Source organism: Dreissena polymorpha, chromosome 1 (genome assembly GCF_020536995.1).
Source record: "Dreissena polymorpha isolate Duluth1 chromosome 1, UMN_Dpol_1.0, whole genome shotgun sequence".
In the NCBI taxonomy this organism is placed as follows: domain Eukaryota; kingdom Metazoa; phylum Mollusca; class Bivalvia; order Myida; family Dreissenidae; genus Dreissena; species Dreissena polymorpha.
The window spans coordinates 1,116,561-1,136,436 of NC_068355.1; the positions used below are offsets into that span (position 1 = coordinate 1,116,561).

General features: G+C 36.6%; 1 protein-coding gene and 1 long non-coding RNA gene across 2 annotated transcripts in view; both read right to left on the reverse strand.

The window, feature by feature from the left end:
• Positions 1-16,168, reverse strand: part of LOC127868616 (uncharacterized) — a 61,145-nt gene extending 44,977 nt beyond the window's left edge. The window contains exon 1 of the long non-coding RNA XR_008044202.1: positions 16,107-16,168. This is a non-coding gene — a long non-coding RNA (uncharacterized LOC127868616). The remainder of the gene's footprint in view (positions 1-16,106) is intronic.
• On the reverse strand, positions 12,561-15,237 carry LOC127868564 (DNA-binding protein HEXBP-like). The gene is made up of 3 exons (XM_052410439.1): positions 14,831-15,237; positions 14,345-14,588; positions 12,561-13,927 (listed from the first exon to the last, which is right to left on the reverse strand). Exons 1-3 carry the CDS (start codon positions 14,925-14,927, stop codon positions 13,726-13,728), a joined length of 543 nt encoding a protein of 180 aa, XP_052266399.1. The 5' UTR covers positions 14,928-15,237; the 3' UTR covers positions 12,561-13,725.
• Positions 16,169-19,876: the final 3,708 nt, after the last annotated feature.

A 19,876-nucleotide genomic window follows, 5' to 3' on the forward strand; every position in this document is an offset into this window, starting at 1 on the left:
TTTTGTTCTGGAGACAACATTAAAGTTTTCTATAAGAGGTTGAAGTGATTTTGACCTTTGACCTTGTTATCTGACACTGGATTTGACCTGTAAAACTCATAGAGGTGCATCAACATATGAATTTTGAATGCTGTATGTGGAAGCACTTCCATTATACAGTCAACGATAAAGTTTTCTATCAAAGATCAAATTGACCTTTGACCTAGTGACCTAAAACAGGGCGTGACGAGCGAAAGTCATCAAGATGCATCTACACATGAAATTTAAAGGCTGTAGGTGTACGCAATTTACTTATGGAGCCTAGGCTACAGTTTTCTATAAGAGATAACAGTGACATTGACCTTTGACCTAGTGACTTGAAAGACGATGTAGTGTATATATAAAGTTCATAAGGGTGCATCAACATATGACGTTTGAAGGTTGTATGTTCATTTCTTCAAAAGTTATTTCATTAAAATAAATCGGGACGGACAGACGGACAAAAATCGAGACGGACGTGAAGTACTTGGACAGGGACGGACGGGACAAACTGATTCCTACATAGACCCCAAACAGAGTTTGTGGGGGTATAATAATGTGGGGGGGGGCAACACTAGCATTGTGATACATTGTAACTTTAGCACAAACTGGCAAACGAGTTAGTAATTAAGATAAGACTATCAGCTTTACATATCTATTAAAAGTGGACATAGTATAACCACATTGTATATCAGACAAAGGATTCAAGTTTCTGAAATGATGCTTGATGAAATGCAAATAATATCATATAATGTATTATAAAGCATTAAAAGTATATTTGTATGCATACGTGCCCACATACACTTACTATAGGTCTCTACAAAGCAAAGAAATTGCAACAAAATGGCTGGATATTAGGTTTTTTTGTCACGAAAAAGAATTATAAAGTCGTTGCTCACATAAGGTTTCCTGGGTTTCTCCATTTGGTTTCCATGTTTTCCCAACATGGTCATTAAAAACACAAATTTCTCCACAAGAAATAGTGTTCTGGAGAAACCCTGCTGAGAGGTTATGGCAGACATGTGTAAGTTTGTATAAACCCTTTAATTATTGTAAGGGCTTGCAAATTAAAGCAGTTTTTATCCCCTAAATGCCTGAACATGGCCCATTTTGCCCCGATCTTCTACTTCAGGGAGTCACATTTCGCTCATTTTTTAAGAAACATTTTCAGGATTTTTTCTACATGTAGGCCAATACCCATATTATCAATGTTAATTCACAGTTGTTTCAAATTGGACTTTGAAAATTTTTAATATTTCCAATTTACTTACCCTATGTCAGTTCATCCGAAAATACACAGTGCAGCTCGATTGGTATTACGCTGCTCACCAGGTATCGGGTTTCCTGGGGTGAGATAGAGCTCAATTTTAGAATACTTACTGATCGCTGCGTAGACCAGGGAGACTTATCCCAAAACATTTAAAACGCATTTCTATGCAAACCATGATACGAACAACTTGTTTTTGAGACTTGAGATGCTGTTAAATCGAATTGTGGCATAAAGGGCAAAGTTCAAACAGTAAGTTTATAATGGCCGAGATGTTAAAGTAGACACTCTGAAATATGTAAAGGTTTAGTTCAACAACTTTTTCCAAAAAGGTAGTGTGTTTCAACCCAAGGTCACTAATAAAAGTATGTGTACTATCATTAAGCGGATATATTTATACTATTTCCCGATTCAAAAATAGTATCTGAAGAACGTTTTTTCTTTGACTCTTTCTACGAATACCGCCCTTAATCATTATCCACATGTACAAAACTAACTGTGATGGGCATGTTTTACTCTCTTTCTTCAGCAATACACCCGCAAGTATAATAATTCACTTTATCTACTATTATATCAGGTTTCCATTATCGATTTAATGGCGTCCTTCAGCAAGATGGTCTCCGTTCCGTAACTTGGCAAAGATCATTAAGCTTTAGTGCATAAACGGGACTGTTATATTTATTTTCAAACGGGCAAACATCATGTTAAAAAATAAAGGTCCATGCGGTCACGTTATCAGGGTGTGTTAATATATTATTGCATAAACTCTATCTATAATGCCCTCTGGCGGGGTGCAGAAACTTGGCAAAAGGAGGGCTTGAACGGGAGAAATCGTGTATAAACAAAGCGATTCATGTGCCGTTCAAGCCCTGTTATGTGTTTTTCATAGCCATAATCTGGTCCACGCGCAGTTACTTCCCTTCTCCAGCCTTCGACGACTTTCCAAGCATAAATGGGGAACTGAATAAGCACCAGTTTCCTCATGCATGCAGGGTTAATGACTATTTCAATCCACTTTTCAAATTATACCATCTGCACTCTCTTGACAACAGCTTTATTTTATTGGCAACGTCAATGAAGTTAAGGTTATTTACTCAACACTTTCAAAAGACTATGCTGTAATTGTAAGTGTTTAAGTACCTTCAACGTTCCTGTTGTAAATTCTCGGGGGGGGGGGGGGGATGGTTAACTTCCCAAATTTTAGGGTAGTGGTGTCTCGCTGATACTACCGAAATATGACCCATTTTTATACCGGAAATCTGATAAAGTAGACCCATTTTGATACAAGATTTTGAAAAAGCTTACCCATTTGTATACGATACCATTGGGAAAAAAGACCCATTTCAATACAATAAGTTTGATAAACTGGACCCATTTAAATACTAGAATTTGATTAAGTGGACACATTTCATACTAGTTTAATCTCTTTTATATCAATACAGTATACTTATTGAATTTGCTATTATATCTTTCCCGCTACCGAAATTTACGTTTTGATACCCATTTATATACAAGAATGACATTTATCATACCCAATTTGATACTGATACTTTCAAATCTATATGCATTTATATACAAGCAAATTTCTGATTTCAATACCCATATACTTAGATGATCAAAACCATACCCATATCTATAATTTTAGTCGAAAAACACACCCCATAAAATCGGCACACCCCAATATACCCGTATATTTGAAGTTACCCCCTCCCCGGGTGTAAATTCCAAAATAATTCCTCATTTCTTACTTTGCGCGGCTGCATTTCAACTTTGCATTAATCCACTGTTTAAATACATTTTAAATCGAAAACTGCCTATCCGAAGGTAAAGCCTCGTCATTTCGGATGATGACCGAGTGAGGCATATGTAAAACACAACCTTGAACTGTATTGAAATAATCGATTTATTTTGTCGGTGTCGAATGAACAAGACATATTGTTTTCAATGTTATTTTAATTTATTTTGGTATGTGTGATTTGTTTATGCAATAATAGCGAAAATACACATTTTCTTGGACATGATCATCTTCGGGCGCTCTCAAAATCCGTTTCTGCCCTCGTACTGCGCACTCGGGCGGGAACGGATTTGTCGACCGCCCGCACATGATCATGCCCTCGAAAACGTGTATTATCCCTATAATAATGACGCCATGCATCTGGATAATGTGACAAGAAAGGTTTTAAGACTTGCATTGCCACACACAACAACCTGTCAGGCTCAAAGACAACAACATACAAACTGTTAAGTTAGTTTACATTTTTCCCGCAATTAACACACAATCCTGTGCACATTACTTTAATTTTAACTGTTAATTTAAATTTCTCGATTGTAGAAGATTTCTACAGTTATCATTGTAGCAAAAAATCCCGGTTTGGGGATCGAATCAGCGACTGCGGGAGCTCACGCAAGTCACAATATATATAAGAATAAGAATATAAGGGAAGATAATCGGATTTTCTTAAAATGTAATGTATCCAAGTCGGTCAGGTTTACCTTCACACTGTGGTATTGTTCGGTTATTTGATATATATATATATATATATATATATATATATATATATATATATATATATATATATATATATATATATATATATATATATATATATATATATATATATATATATATATATATATATATATATATCAAATAACCGAACAATACCACAGTGTGAAGGTAAACCTGACCGACTTGGATACATTACATTTTAAGAAAATCCGATTATCTTCCCTTATATTCTTCATTTAAATTGCTTGTTTTTGATTCTTCAACCGTTTCGTCTTTGTCTAATAATAGGCAAATAACTAGTCATGAAATAAGAGCTTACAATATCCTCGTGTGTAGGCACAGTCGACCGTTTAAAACGTTAGTGCATAACATTTTTGGAAAAGCTGAATATCTGTCCTTGATAGTCTTCTTTGAAATCTTGTGGTTTCATATACCCGTCTAAAAATACACAAAGAAATACGTGGAAAACGTCTTGAAATTAATACATGAAATATAATAGACCGAAACACTCGACCAATTTGAAGGGTATATGCATTACATTTTAAAAAAAACTGGGTTTTTGTCATTCAGTTTTCCTAAATAACAGGAAAACTCTACTTGCGAACAATGGTCGGTGTAATGATTAATCAATTTTCAAAGGGCACCTCGTTAAGTAACAGGCATTATATGCCGCCGGCGTTACAGTGAGCTCCGCATTCAACAGAGGTAGACGGCCGGGCTTGGATCGCTGTGTGAAGTCAAAGTCGAACATAAAATGTAAGTCTTTTGTTTAAGGAATAGCTTTGCATGTATCTATTGAACTTCATGTAGTAGTCGTAGTTGTAGTGGTAGTAGTAGTTGTTGTTGTTGTTTTAGTAGTAGTTATAGTGGTAGTTGTAATAGTAATTGTAGTAGTAGTAGTAGTAGTAGTAGTAGTAGTAGTAGTAGTAGTAGTAGTAGTAGTAGTAGTAGCAGCAGAAACAGCAGCAGCAGCAGCAGCAGCAGCAGTAGTAGAAGTAGTAGTAGTAGTAGTAGTAGTAGTAGTAGTAGTAACTAAAATTAGCGCTTCAGTTTGTTTTTGTAAAAAACTACGAACTTAATCGCAAAGACTAGTTAACCAATAAACATACACAATACGACCATAGCATTGTTATTGTATCTATAAACCACAGCGCTACGCGTTTTATAAAAATAAGACGACCCTTTGAATGTTGCATTTATATATAACAGTAGGTTAGTGTCCAATACAGATTCATGTATTTACCCAGGATCAGAAAACCTAACGAAGAGCCATCTTGAATGGTCAATAGTTAAGGTCCGAGCAATAAAATTAATCTGTGTTCAACATATGTACTTAGATAAAGAAATCTATATATCATGTCCGCATTTTCATGTTTTCATTCCGAAAGTAAACACACAAAATGTCTAACAACAGAACTTAAGCATAATAGATTTATGAAAATAACAAAATGACTTCATTAGTATATACTGCCCGTGGTTCCTAGTTAAATTTAACGTAATTTACCAGAAGTTATTTCGTATGTTGGCATGATGATAGGGAAAATCGATTGTGGACATGAATAAAACAATAATTTGAACTAATAATGCATTACATTATAATTTGAAATAATGATATTGAATAAATCGTTTTTTAGATATTTGTTTTAATTTGCAAGTTAGTGTATATTATATTAATTACCTTCATATATAAGTGTGATGTTTCTGCGTGAAATGCTTTTTCCATATAGCTAGTTTGGGCTACAAATATGTAGTGGTTTTGCCAATTTAGTATACAATACTTGTACAATGCTATGTTGTTGCAAACCAAAGTGGCATGTGTAGCTTAAAACATGTTCATGAAAATGCCGTGGTTCCACAAGTGGATACTTACGTCAATTACTGCTCGAATTGATATTTAATTGAATGCCAATTATATCTAGAGTACCAGTACTTAATGTTCAGTCTTATTTCTAGAATATTCTGAAAACAGTTTAACTTTTTAGTATTTATTTTCTACTTTTATAAAAGTAACTGACTTAATGTTCACGCATGCATGTTTATAAATTATATTTTGCTATTAGGTCATAGAACGATGTTCTCAAAGGTGAGCTGATGTGACTGCCTTCGGATTTTTTCCGCCTGTCCATCGTGCATCATGGAACATTATATACATTCTATTTCTCCATCGTCCATCTTTAAAGGGATCTTTTCACGCTTTGGTAAATTGACAAAATTGAAAAAAGTTGTTTCAGATTCGCAAATTTTCGTTTTGGTTATGATATTTGTGAGGAAACAGTAATACTGAACATTTACCATGCTCTAATATAGCCATTATATGCATCTTTTGACAATTTTAAAACCTAAAAATTATAAAGCGTTGCAACGCGAAACGATTGAATAATTTGGAGAGTTCTGTTTTTGTCGTTAAATTTTGTGAAACTACGAAGGTTGCTTATATAACGTATAAAATACGTCTAGAATGTGTACCCGGCGGAATAGCTCAGTAGGTTAAAGCGTTTTTACTTCAGGACTCTGGCAGGACTCCAGGGGTCACTGGTTCGAAACCTGCTCCGGGCAACGTTCTTTTTTTTTTATAATTTTATTCTTGATTTTTTACTGGAGCTTTTACGATCCAATGTTTACATTTATCAATATAAAGCATTTAATGAATAAGTTAAAAAAATGCCAAAATCTGTGAAAAGGCCCCTTTAAACATACTTGCTATTCTAAGCCAATATTGATCTTATTTGCACAGAATCTATGAAAGCACAATATCCCAAGCGACTCTAAAATGGTGCGAGATAGGAGTTAGTTACTCACTTTTGTTCAAAATACCAGAATAAATCTTAATGTTAAACACATCATGTTCTTTATTTTTAAGCCATTGATCCAGACTTGCATAAAATTCCGTTTTACAATACCATCTCCAATAAGTATAATAATTGGTAACGTCGGACCAGTAACATTAAAACAATGTACCCCTTATTTCGAAGAATTGCAATATTTTACATTGTACACTAAATTGAGATTCTAATTTGAATGACCTGTCACCATAAAGCATTCGTTCGGTAATTAGCGGGTTTGGACAAGTAGCACTCAAGTTATCGCCCCATTTTAAGCATACTGGAGCACGAATTGCTTATGAGTTAGATATTATGATCATCTATTGTCCTTTGTCTGCGTGTCTATTGTCCGTCCGTCGTTCGTCCGTCAACAATGACAGAACATTACTAAAACGCAAATTTAATGAATTAGGCTACTTAACTCAGTGTTAGAAACTATACATAAATTATGTGTGTGTAGTGGCAATGTGTAAAGCAAGGCGGCTCCTTATTTTAAACATTACGAGAGCCGAGAATACACAATGAAAAAATAAAGATGAATACATATACCAACCAGTATCAGTATAGATGTTTCGTTTTCAAATGTTTCGGTGTAAATATGCATATTTTGTAAGCTTACTATTTAGGTACATTAGCCTTACTCTTGTATGTTCATATTTTATTTTAGATTACAACTATGTCGAATAAAGATCGCAATATTGCCGTGGAATTTGCTTCAAATACCGCCGGAGCCGCGGCAGAGGTTTTTACGCATGTCGATGGCGTTGGAGGTAGCGTAACAGCGCATATTGCTGCACCCTATTACGCTGCTACCGGCCAGGGAGCAAAGGCAGCAGGAGCATGTGTTGGGATGCATGGGGGCCTTTCTGGAGCACTGATCGGAGGAGCGGTTGCCGGACCTGTCGGCGCACTCGTAGGTGGTATCGCTGGAGGTGTATTGGTCGCTAAAGGAACGGAAGTGTTTGTTGACTTTCTAGGCAACAAAATGGCAAAAATTTGACTTCTAGAGTGTTTACAAGGTTTCTCAATAGCCTAATAAGGAAAACTGTCCCCCCCCAGCAGCCATATTATTCAACTGACCGGAACCATTTTCAAACTCAACTCTCATATCAAGGAAACAAATGTTCTGACCAAATTTCATGAAGATTGGGCCAAAAATGTGACTTCTAGAGTGTTCACATGTTTTCACTATATACATATAGAGAAAAATGCCCCGCCCACTGGCATGTTTTCACTATATAAATATAGAGAAAAATGCCCCGCCCACTGGCGGCCATGTTTTTTTACCGATCTCGACCATTTTCGAACTCGTCCGAGATATCAATAAAACCAATGTTTTGACCAACTTTAATGATGATTGGGCAAAAATTGTAACTTCTAGAGTGTTTACAAGGTGCCATATGCCAGTCATGATCAAACTACCTATCAAGTTTCATGATCCTAGGCATAAGCGTTCTTGAATTATCATCCGGAAACCATTTTACTATTTCGGGTCACAGTGACTTTGACCTTTGACCTAGTGACCTCAAAATCAATAGGGGTCACCTGCGAGTCATGATCAATGATCAATGTACCTATGAAGTTTCATGATCCTAGGCCTAAGCGTTCTTGAGTTATCATCCGGAAACCACCTGGTGGACGGACCGACCGACCGACCGACCTTTGTGCAAAGCAATATAACCCCTCTTCTTTGAAGGGGGGCATAAAAATTTCACTATAAATTAACATATCCGTAATTATAAACATTAAAATTCAAAAAGTTTTCTTCAGACTTTCTATGCGGAAATAACCTTTATAATTATTTTCGAAAAATAAAATTGAAAAATAAATAATTGTTTTACGCAAAAGGTATAACTGAAAGTTTTTATTTAAAAAATACAGCAAATTCGGCCTTAATTATTACGTGAAGAATTTGATGGATAAGTTCTACATCGCTGTTATTTCATTGTGTACACACCGGTCTTACTGACCTGTGTACTAACGCGAAAGGAATTGTGGGTAGCACTTCTTTTACGAGTGAAAAGTCAAAGCGAAAGTTGGTCAGGTAATCGTGCTTCTAAGAATCGCTATCAGTCTTAATAAAGATTCAAAATCACATTTAACATTATAAAATAACATTTCTTTAAACAACATTCCATTTTAAACACACAATAAAAAACGACTTTTCTTTCATTATTAACATTTTCATTTCTACACAGAACTACTTTGGCAGAAGCATAATTCCCCAAACCAGGGGAATGTGATGCGTCTTAGTATAGAGGTGACAATAACGTAGTGACGTCACCATCTATGTATAGAATGCTGTTATTTGTCAAATTCTTAAGTTCTAAGATGGCGACGGGGTCACGTGATAGCCAATATGGCGGCGGTCAATTTATCGATTCTCGGATTGTCCATACGCGGTCATTGTGTCAGTTTATGAAGCGTGTATTCTACGTGTGCTCCACCGAATACTAACATATTTTAATAACGTAAGTTGGCCTTGTCAAGTGTTCCACGTCCAGGCCCTTAAGTTTCCATCCATAGCTATGAAGCGTCATAAAGACCTACAGGGAATGTGACAAATGGTCTTAAGTGATTTCAACTAATAGATTCTGGATTATGTTGCTCCGATATGCTTCAGTAGTTATAAAACGGAATTATTAAGAAGTTGTTAAATGCCTTTGAACTGTTTTAACCACCACAAACTAGAGCTTTGTCACAGACGTGACGAATGTCCCCACATGCCGCATTGACATAGAATATTTTGCATGTTGTCGTCACAAAAATCAGCCGATGTTGAAAACACACTAAGTGACCCCGTGACTTAGTTTTTGAGGTGACCCATATTCAAACTTGACCTAGACATCATCTAGATACAACTTCTGATTAAGTTTGGTGAAGATCGGATGAAAACAACTTGAATTAGCAGGGGTGTGATTGAGGCAAAGTCAGAGGGGAGGAAAATTCTGTCGACTGATTTTGACTACGCGAATGATGCGCATAACGAAATGACAATCCTTAAAACAGTCATTAAAATAAACAATTTTTTTGAACTTCATAACAATATTTCTTTATAAAAACCTGTTAAACTTCACATTTAACATACTGAGCATGCAAAGTAAACAGTATTTATTGTGATCAATAGCAGCAGTTTTTTATGTATTGAAATACAGTAAATAGACGTAATATAAACAAACACACTCGAGTGTTCTTCTTGTGTTAATGATGTATTAAACTGAGTAATATTAATATATTTAATTTGTTTGCCTTTCAATATCTTGCATTTCACATCTTCAGTTCAATGCTATTTCAGTTAACTGAACAGCGTGACAAACATAATAAAGCAGAATATGCACATAAATCTGATTATACACAGATCCACTTACATATAAATCAAATCACGTTTGTCTATTTCCATGTTCGAACCATAGGCGCTCGATGCCCAGGAGTTTGAAATTCTATCCATAAAGCTAATCTAATGGCGAAATAAAAAAATACCCCTATATAGTATAAAGATTATATACTATATAGGGGTATTTTTTTTTATTTAGCAATTAGATTAGCTTTATGGATAGAATTTCAAATTCCTGTGCTCGATGTCAATGACAATGTTTTTTTAATGTATTTTTTTTTTTTTTTTAGTTACCCGTTGTTCATTATAATGCATACACATACTAAATTTATAAAAAATCTTCCGACAAAACGTCTTCTTAAAAAAAGATAGTTCGACTATGTACATAGTTCGACTAAAAAGATAGTTCGACTAACCCTATGTACATAGATATTGACAAGGTAAATCACTCGCAATTTTCTAAAGCAACGGAAGTGCGTCATTATGCATAATTAAATCTCTGTCACCCCGCTCGCTTATTGTCATGCGCGCGCAGACGGAGAACCTCGTTCTTTCTCCGTCTTCTTTCGGTTTCAACAGAAACATCCACAGACGATGTAATACATCATTGTAACTTTTGTTTCACTCAATTAATGGAGCAATCAACAAAAGATATTGTAAATTGCATACACATGAATCATTCCTTACCAATTGTTTAACTTGATTTCGTCTGCCATGGTTATTTCCAGAAAAAATTCAGCACGTCAAAAATCAAATCTGACACCCAGTGTTTAGTGGCTGTTATTGTGTATAAAGAGCGAGGGTCCCCGCGCATTTCAATAAGCGAGCAGGGCGACAGCGATTTAATTATGCATAATGACGAATGACGCACTTCCGTTGCTTTAGAAAATGGCGAGTGATTTACCTTGTCAATATCTATACATACATAGTCGAACTTTCTTTTTTTTTAAGAAGACGTTTTGTCGGAAGATTTTTATTAATTTAGTATGTGCGTGCATTATAATAAACAACGGTAACTAAAATATAAATAAATAAAAAAAAACATTGTAATTGACATCGAGCGCCTATGGTTCGAACGATACTCTTCTAAATTGTTTTACTTCGCGAGTAGACTGCACTCCAATTTACTCACACTGGTTTCCGTGACAAAAGTTCACTGTGCAAATTTCTAAAAAAAATATGTGTTGCTTGTATCTAAAACGTAGTCTTTTTCGTTGACAAACACATTTCATTATTCCTATGAAACTATATGATGTCAGTCGTTAATTCGATTGTTATTTGTCAATTATCTTAATTTTCGGTTCACAACGGCGCCATTTGCAAGCGAAACAGCTTTGAAATACCTAACACATTTTAAGAAACCGATTTTAATTGGAAGATTGGGAAACGACAGCCAATTATATCGCTCGTTTTAAAAATGCTTAGGCAGAATCTACCAGTGTAAAATGCGGATAATTTCGCGACCCGCGAACACTTATGAAATACGTCCGCGGAATCCGGTGGTACCCACTCCCCCCCCCCCCCCCCACATTTTTTTTAAACGAATTTACGCGAATCAGAAGTGACCCCCTTTGTCCCGATCCGCGGAAAAATCACACCCCTGAATTTAAAGAGCGGACACCATGCTCAATGTTCAAAACGCCCCAAGTGACCCAGTTTTTGACCTGCAATGACCCATGTTCGAACTTGGCCTAGACATAACTTCTAATCAAGTTTGGTGAAGCTCAGATGAAAACTACTTGAATGAGATAGTGCCCACTAAGTAAACCCGTTACCTAGTTTTTTGACCTGGCATGACCAATATTCGAACTTGACCTAGACATCATCTAGATACATCTGACAATGTTTAATGAAGATTGGAGGCGACACTTAAAGGGATCTTTTCACGCTTTGGTAAATTGACAAATTTGAAAAAAGTTGTTTCAGATTCGCAAATTTTCGTTTTAGTTATATTTGTGAGGAAACAGTAATACTGAACATTTACCATGATCTAATATAGCCATTATATGCATCTTTTGAAGATTTTAAAACCTAAAAATTATAAAGCGTTGCAACGCGAAACGATTGAATAATTTGTAGAGTTCTGTTTTTGTCGTTAAATTTTGTGAAACTACGAAGATTGCTTATATAAGGTATAAAATATTTCAAGAATATGTACTCGGCGGAATAGCTCAGTAGGCTAAAGCATTTTTACTTCAGGACTCTGGCAGGACTCCAGGGGTCACTGGTTCGAAACCTGGTCCGGGCAATGTTCTTTTCCTTTTTTAAATTTTATTCTTGATTTTTTACTGGAGCTTTTACGATCCAATGTTTACAATTATCGATATAAAGCATTTAAGGAATAAGTTAAAAAATGCCAAAATCTGTGAAAAGGCCCCTTTAATACGGACAGACCGACCGACAAGTTCTCATATAACCCCTTTAACTTAGTTTGTGGGGGCATAATTATAGAAACTGGTCACATACCAACAATGAGACATGATGGACATAATATCTCAATCTAGTCAATAATTTTAATTGTCACATTACTGATTTCCGATCATTGGATGTGTATTTTAATTTGCGTTACGCAAAGTACTGCATTCCTAAATAGCACAACAAAACTCGCAATAATTAACGACTTTTTATTATTTTCACACTCCACATGTTGTTCCAACATTTAACAAATGTACTACAAAAGACGAATCAAATACAAATAAATGTTTCACAATTACCAAATTTTGCCACATAGCATTAAATACTTTAAAAACCACATAAAATGTTAAATATAACAGAACAATTACAATTCCAAGGTCATACATTCTATATACAGATATCCCTTAATACCTCCTTTAATACGCGAGCTGCCTTTATGAGAACACTGTAGTCATGTCACGCTCTAATTACAGGGCTTTATTAACATTATAATCAACCCCTGTAAATAGAGAATACAACCTACACCACAAACCTCCCCACATCCAAGCGTTTTAAATAGCTTTTTTGGATTTCCGGAAGTCCCAACTATCCAAATGCATAAACCTTATATATTTAAGCATTCCGTGTCAAACATAATCAGGCACAGATGTCAACACCTCCTGGGCCCCATCAATAAGATGAATCTACTGAATAAAATGGGATACTTTGAACTAATCACCAAAACCCCAAAGTATCAGAAACGGTGACTGGAGTAATCATTTGCAATAATACCTTTACCCAACCACCTCCCAAACGACGCCACCTACGATAACGGACATTTTTTTATATAAATATTTCACATTCCTGCTTCCAATGTATCCCTTGCCAACCTGAAACACTCGTTATACCATAGTAAATGTTCCCAAACCACATCAGTTGTTACTATGATAGAATCCTCCTAACTACACCTTCGGAGTTTTTAGGGTTAGCTTGTCCAGTACACTATTATAGTATTGTCTTGCAGTACGTTAAAAACTGCCCATTGCAACCCTAACTAAATGGACAATTTATGAATAACACTTCACCAAAATTGGCTGTTTGATGAATACATTCCTTTTCCTTCATTATAATGAAAATTACCTATCACACAGAAATGTTTTCATTAAATATTTAATTATTGTTCAACTTCAACTTGTGTGTGCCCATCTTAAGATGTGTTCATCATTTAACCAATTTGACGAGATGTCATGTCATGATACTCGTTTATGCACCAGTCTACACAGATTTAGCTATCAACTTTTCTTACATGCTCTTCTGATTTTTTTAAATAAACCAATTTTACACAGAAACATTACTTAGACATCTCATTAACCATGATTTATTATGAGCAAATTCGCCCGATGAAAATTATCTCCGGGCAATGGCGGGCAAGGTGTCCCTCCTCACCACACTCGTAGCACTTGCCAGGAGGTCGACGACCACCACCATCCCGACCACCGTAGCTGCCTCCCTCTCGACGACCACCACCGCCACCACCAGAGGACGAGGGACAATCTCTAGAGATGTGACCAGTCTCATGACAGCTAAAATGCACAATATATATTTATATATATATATGCTTAACATCACCATTCCATGAACAACTTTATATGGATAAAAGGGTACCCTGAATTAACAAGTCAGCATAAAACCAGGGTTGTTGTCATTTTGTCATTAAAACAGTCTGTTAAACTGGGACTTTAGAACGATAAAATGCCACACTTGGGAATATACACAAGGCCATTTTGTAAAATCATATAAATTCAAGTTTTATACCTTGTTTATTAGAGATTAATGCAACCATTTTTTTTTTATGAGACTCTTTTTACAATTTTCATTTCTCTGCCTATACTTTTCACAAAGCACAAGAACTGAAAACAAACGTCAAAAGTTTGAAATCATAACACTATGTTTTGCAACATAATGCGCGACACAAGAATGTAGAAAATGTTCATGCTTACTTGTAGCACTCTATGTCTCCACCTCCACGCCTGCCACCATCTCTTGGCTTTCGTTCTTTGTCACACTCGCGTGAGATGTGTCCCTGTTCCCCGCAGTTGTACCACTCCATGTTACCACCACCACGTCTAGGTCCACCTCTGTCGCCACCTCGGGACCCGGAGTCCTTGCTCGGACATTCACGTGCAATGTGACCAACCTCATCACAGTTGTGGCACTTGTTGCCACCAGCACCGCCACCACGAGCTACAGAACCAGGGGAATTTATTTTTTTACCACAAGACAAAATCATGCAAGTACATGCATTCTTATTCAGTACATGCAAAACCTGTATCAAATGTTTTATAAGAAAACACATTTTTCTGCATCGTTACATGTGCCCCTGGAACATTTGTGTTTAAAATTTATTTACTACTGGTCATAATAGTATTATAACAGACACTTCATTTATAAAACAATTTAAAGAATGCAAAAGGTTTTTCACTTACGTCTGCCACCACCACCACCTCCACGTCTATCACCATCCGGACATTCACGCGCCATGTGTCCAGTACGATGGCAGTTATAGCATTCTCTATCTCCCATGATGATCTGCGCCTCAACCAACAACTCTACTCAACTGTGTCAACTCAATTCAACTCTCAACTTCCACCTACGGAGCACACAAGCAATTGCAATGCAGTCAACATACCACAATTCATACAAGAGCAACCACATTTGGCCCTGGACACGAGCTTCATATTGGAAGAATATGAGATTGGCAGTGATGTGTTTACCTCTGCAGCAACACATAACACTACGGGGCACATAAATGGCTTCCCTGCAGGCTGACTGGAACGAGCCATCCTGAAAAAAACTGTTGTCAGAAAGAGATTAGTAACTGTTAACCGCCCGCCTCCTCTCCCGTCTCGCAGCTCGAGACCTCCACCAGTACAAACATGTATGGCTTTGATGCTTAAACACAAGGTTTACTTTAAATGATTAACAAGAGGGCCAAGATGGCCCTAGTTTGCTCACCTGAGAGGAGTCGGTTCATTCAATCTTTACCAAATGTCAAACTTGACCTAGATATTGTCCAGACAAACATCCTGGTCAAGTTTCATCATTATTTCATCTGCGAGTCATGATCAATGTACCTATGAAGCTGCATGATCCTAGGCGTAAGCATTCTTGAGTTATCATCCGGAAACCATTTTTCTAAGTTGAGTCACCATGACCTTGACAGCCATTGTGTGAATACGTTATTTGGCACTGTGACCTTAACCTTTGACCTAGTGACCTGATAATCAATTGGGGTTATCTGCGAGTCATGATCAATATACCTATGAAGTTTCATGAACCTTAGTCCTAGGCATAAGCGTTCTTGAGTTATCATCCAGAAACCATGTTACTATTTTAGGTCACCGTGACCTTGACCTTTGACCTAGTGACCTGAAAATCAATAGGGGTCATCTGCGAGTCATGATCATTGTACCTATGAAGTTTCATGATCCTAGGCATAAGCGTTCTTGAGTTATCATCCAGAAACCATTTTACTATTTCAGGTCGCCGTGACCTTGACCTTTGACCTAGTGACCTGAAAATCAATAGGGGTCATCTGCAAGTCATGATCAATGTACCTATGAAGTTTCATGATCCTAGGCATAAGCGTTCTTGAGTTATCATCCGGAAACCATTTTACTATTTCGGGTCATCGTTACCTTGACCTTTGACCTAGTGACCTGAAAATCAATAGGGGTTATCTGCGAGTCATGATCAATGTACCTATGAAGTTTCATGATCCTAGGCATAAGCGTTCTTGAGATATCATCCGGAAACCATTTTACTGCTTTGGGTCACCGTGACCTTGACCTTGGACCTAGTGACCTAAAAATCAATAGGGGTCATCTGCGAGTCATGATCAATGTACCTATGAAGTTTCATGATCCTAGGCATTAGCGTTCTTGAGTTATCATCCGGAAACCATTTTACTATTTCGGGTCATTGTGACCTTGACCTTTGACCTAGTGACCTGAAAATCAATAGGGGTCATCTGCGAGTCATGATCAATGTACCTATGAAGTTTCATGATCCTTGGCATAAGCGCTCTTGAGTGATCATCCTGAAACCATCTGGTGGGTGGACGGACAGACTGACATGAGCAAAACAATATAACCCCTCTTCTTCAAAAGGGGGGGGGCATAATGAGAAAACTGCCCCCCTCCCAGCAGCCATGTTCCAAGATATCATTGGGACAAATCTTCAGACCAAGTTTCATGATGATCGGAAAATAATGTGACCTCTAGAGTGTTAACAAGGTTAAACATTTCAATATAATTTAAAACAAGAGGGCCTGAAAGGCCCAAGGTATCCCCCGCAACATATGCTTTGTTTGAGGATGGGTGCAAATTGGACGGATGAACATAATGATAGATGGACGGACGGAGGACAATAACACAAAACTAAGACAAAGGAAGACGGACGAATGGACGGACGGACGGACAGCCGGACAGACAACGCCAAAACAATATCCCTCCGCCTATGCATATATATACTCATACCAAGTTTAAATGAAATCCGCCAAAGCACTTCCAAGATATGGCTCCGGACACAAAAGTGCCTATAGTAAAAAACATTTTTTCAAGATACAAAGGGCCATAAGTCTGTTTTTAACAGATGGTGTACAATGCCATTTGGCGTGCATCATCCTCTTATGCATATATATACTCATACCAAGTTTCAATGAAATCCGCCAAAGAACTTCCAAGATATGGCTCCGGACACTAAAAAGCATTTTTTCAAGATACAAAGGGCCATAAGTCTGTTTTTAACAGATGGTGTACAATGCCATTTGGCGTGCATCATCCTCTTATGCATATATATACTCATACCAAGTTTAAATGAAATCCACCAAAGAACTTCCAAGATATGGCTCCGGACACAAAAGTGCCGGACGGACGGACAGCCGGACGGACGGACAACGCCAAAACAATATCCCTCCGCCTCTGGCAGGGGATAATAAAACTTAAGAAGAACATGTGTCGAAAAATGCGAAATAAGCGAGATATTTAATTCTGAAATCGAAAATTTCTGTACAGTCGAATTCGCCAGAATGTATATCATGCATGTACGTAGTGAATCTTAATTTAGTTTAATGGTTGTTTTTAAATTCCTGCAGCGATGTCTATTCATTCGACACACGAACACTAACTCCGATCCTAATAAAAAGACGAATTCTTCGGTTATTGTAGGAAAATATGTACAAATATCTTCGCCACCATCAGCTCGGGGCGCTAATTTGTCTTTGTCTTTTATGAAATTCGTCTTTAATATTTTGCCTATTTTGTGTTATTGTAACATGTATTTATCAATATATTACAATTTAACAGGAAATAAAAATCGTATAGTCTTGCTTTAATTGTTTGACAAAAGAATGCCATATTGTACAGAATCATCAAACAATAAAAAACATATTCAAAAGTTTGCTACATGTATCTTCAGAATGTAAAACTATCATTTATAATTAATTCCACTTAATCTTATTGTGCTTAAAACAAATATTTTAAAAAGGGAGACAACTCTGTCAGTTCAACATAATTTTTCATTTGCAGTTACTTCCCTTGACATGATAACCTATATAGTGTTCAAAAGCTGTTATTACTATATAAATATAAGGAAATTGACCCCCCCCCCCCCCAGCGGCCATGCTTTTTTACCGATCCGAACCATTTTCGAACTCAACTGTCATATCTAAAAAACACATGTTCTTACCAAATTTCATGAACATTGGACCAAAAAAGGGGCCTTCTAGAGTGTTCCCATATTTTCACTATATACATATAGAGAAAACTGCCCCGCCCCCTGGAAATCAATAAAACCAATGTTTTGACCAACTTTCATGATGATTGGGCAAAAATTGTGACTTCAAGAGTGTTTACAAGGTTTCTCTATAGCCAAATAAGGAAAACTGCCCCGCCCACTGGCGGCCATGTTTTTCAACACACAGGAACCACTTTTGAACTCAATCAAGATATCATTAAAACAAACATTTTGACAAAGTTACATGAAGATTGAACATAAAATGTGACTTCTACAGTGTTTACAAGGTTTTTCTTTTTTTTTACCTAGTGACCTAGTTTTTGACCCGGCACAACCCAGTTTCGAACTCCGCCGAGATTTCATTGGGATAAAGCTTCTGACGAAGTTTCATGAAGATGGGACAAGAAATGTGGCCTCTAGAGTGTTTACGAGCAAATGTTTACGGACAGACGGATGGATGGACGGACGGACGGACGGACATACGACGAACAAAGACCGGTCAGAAAAGCTCACCTGAGCAATCAGGTGAGCTAAAAACACATTTGACTAGAAAACAGTGGCATGGCTGGTCTTTCAATCTAAATATTTTAATGTTTGGTAACCACATGCACATATCTTTAACAGCTGTCAAAGGTCAAGGTCCAAGGTAGAAAATGGCAAATGCAGTTCACAGTTATTAATTGAAAGATTCCAGCAAATACATTCATTTTAAATCTGACAAAATACATCAAAATCAACAAAATGTTGCATACAAATAATTAACATTATTTGAGCAGTATTTTTATTACTTGACATCACCCAAATTGTTCAAGTAGGAACCAAACTCAAATTAATTTAATGGAACTGATAATGCAGGTATTTTGCCTACCTAGTAGAAAGCAAACTTGAATGAATTTTGATGGAACTGCATCCCTAGATTTGAAGATGTTGGGTAACGGGTGTTAACATCAACCAAAGGGTAATGCAGTCGCCAGAGACAAAACTTATAAATGGTTAAGTAGAACATCTCTGACTATTTGGTGAATAGTCAAGCTAAAAAATACTAAATAATTTACTTATTTTTGTGGCAGTTTGATGTAAGAAAATAGAAAAGGGCCAAGATGCTCTCACGAAAAAATTACTTTCAAGAGAGATTATATTTTTTTTTTTAAGTCTTTATTAACTATTTGACCCTCCCCTCTCGCATGATTTTAACAAACTTATAGACGAAGAGTTTTCTGTGTAACTCATGTGACCATTTAGGTCTTGCTTGTTTTGACCCCAGAGGCATGATTCCAGCAAGCTTTCAGAGTCCTATTAAACAATAATATGGACAGACAAGTTTATCAATATACCCCTTATGAATGTGGGTGCATTAAAAGAATGAGTGATTTTCATTTAAAGCTGTTTTATCATTTACCAATTTTAGTTCAGATCTACTAAGAAGGACATAAATTGCGTTAGTAATGCAAACAACAAACTTTGGGGCAGAAAATGGCCATTAGTCATATAAATAAAAATTCCAGAAACTGCTGCCAGTCAACCATTTTAAATGTTGTCAATGAAAATATGTGAAGCAAAATATTGCAATCATTGATAGTATTAATTAAAATGGAATTCAACCACTTAACAGCCACAGATGACTGCCAGTCTTCCATTTTTACTCTGATCAAAGCAAACAATTTAATGATCACTATATATATATACACTACTCCCTTCGACTGTGGGGCATGACAAGTTTCATGCCCCTTTATTAT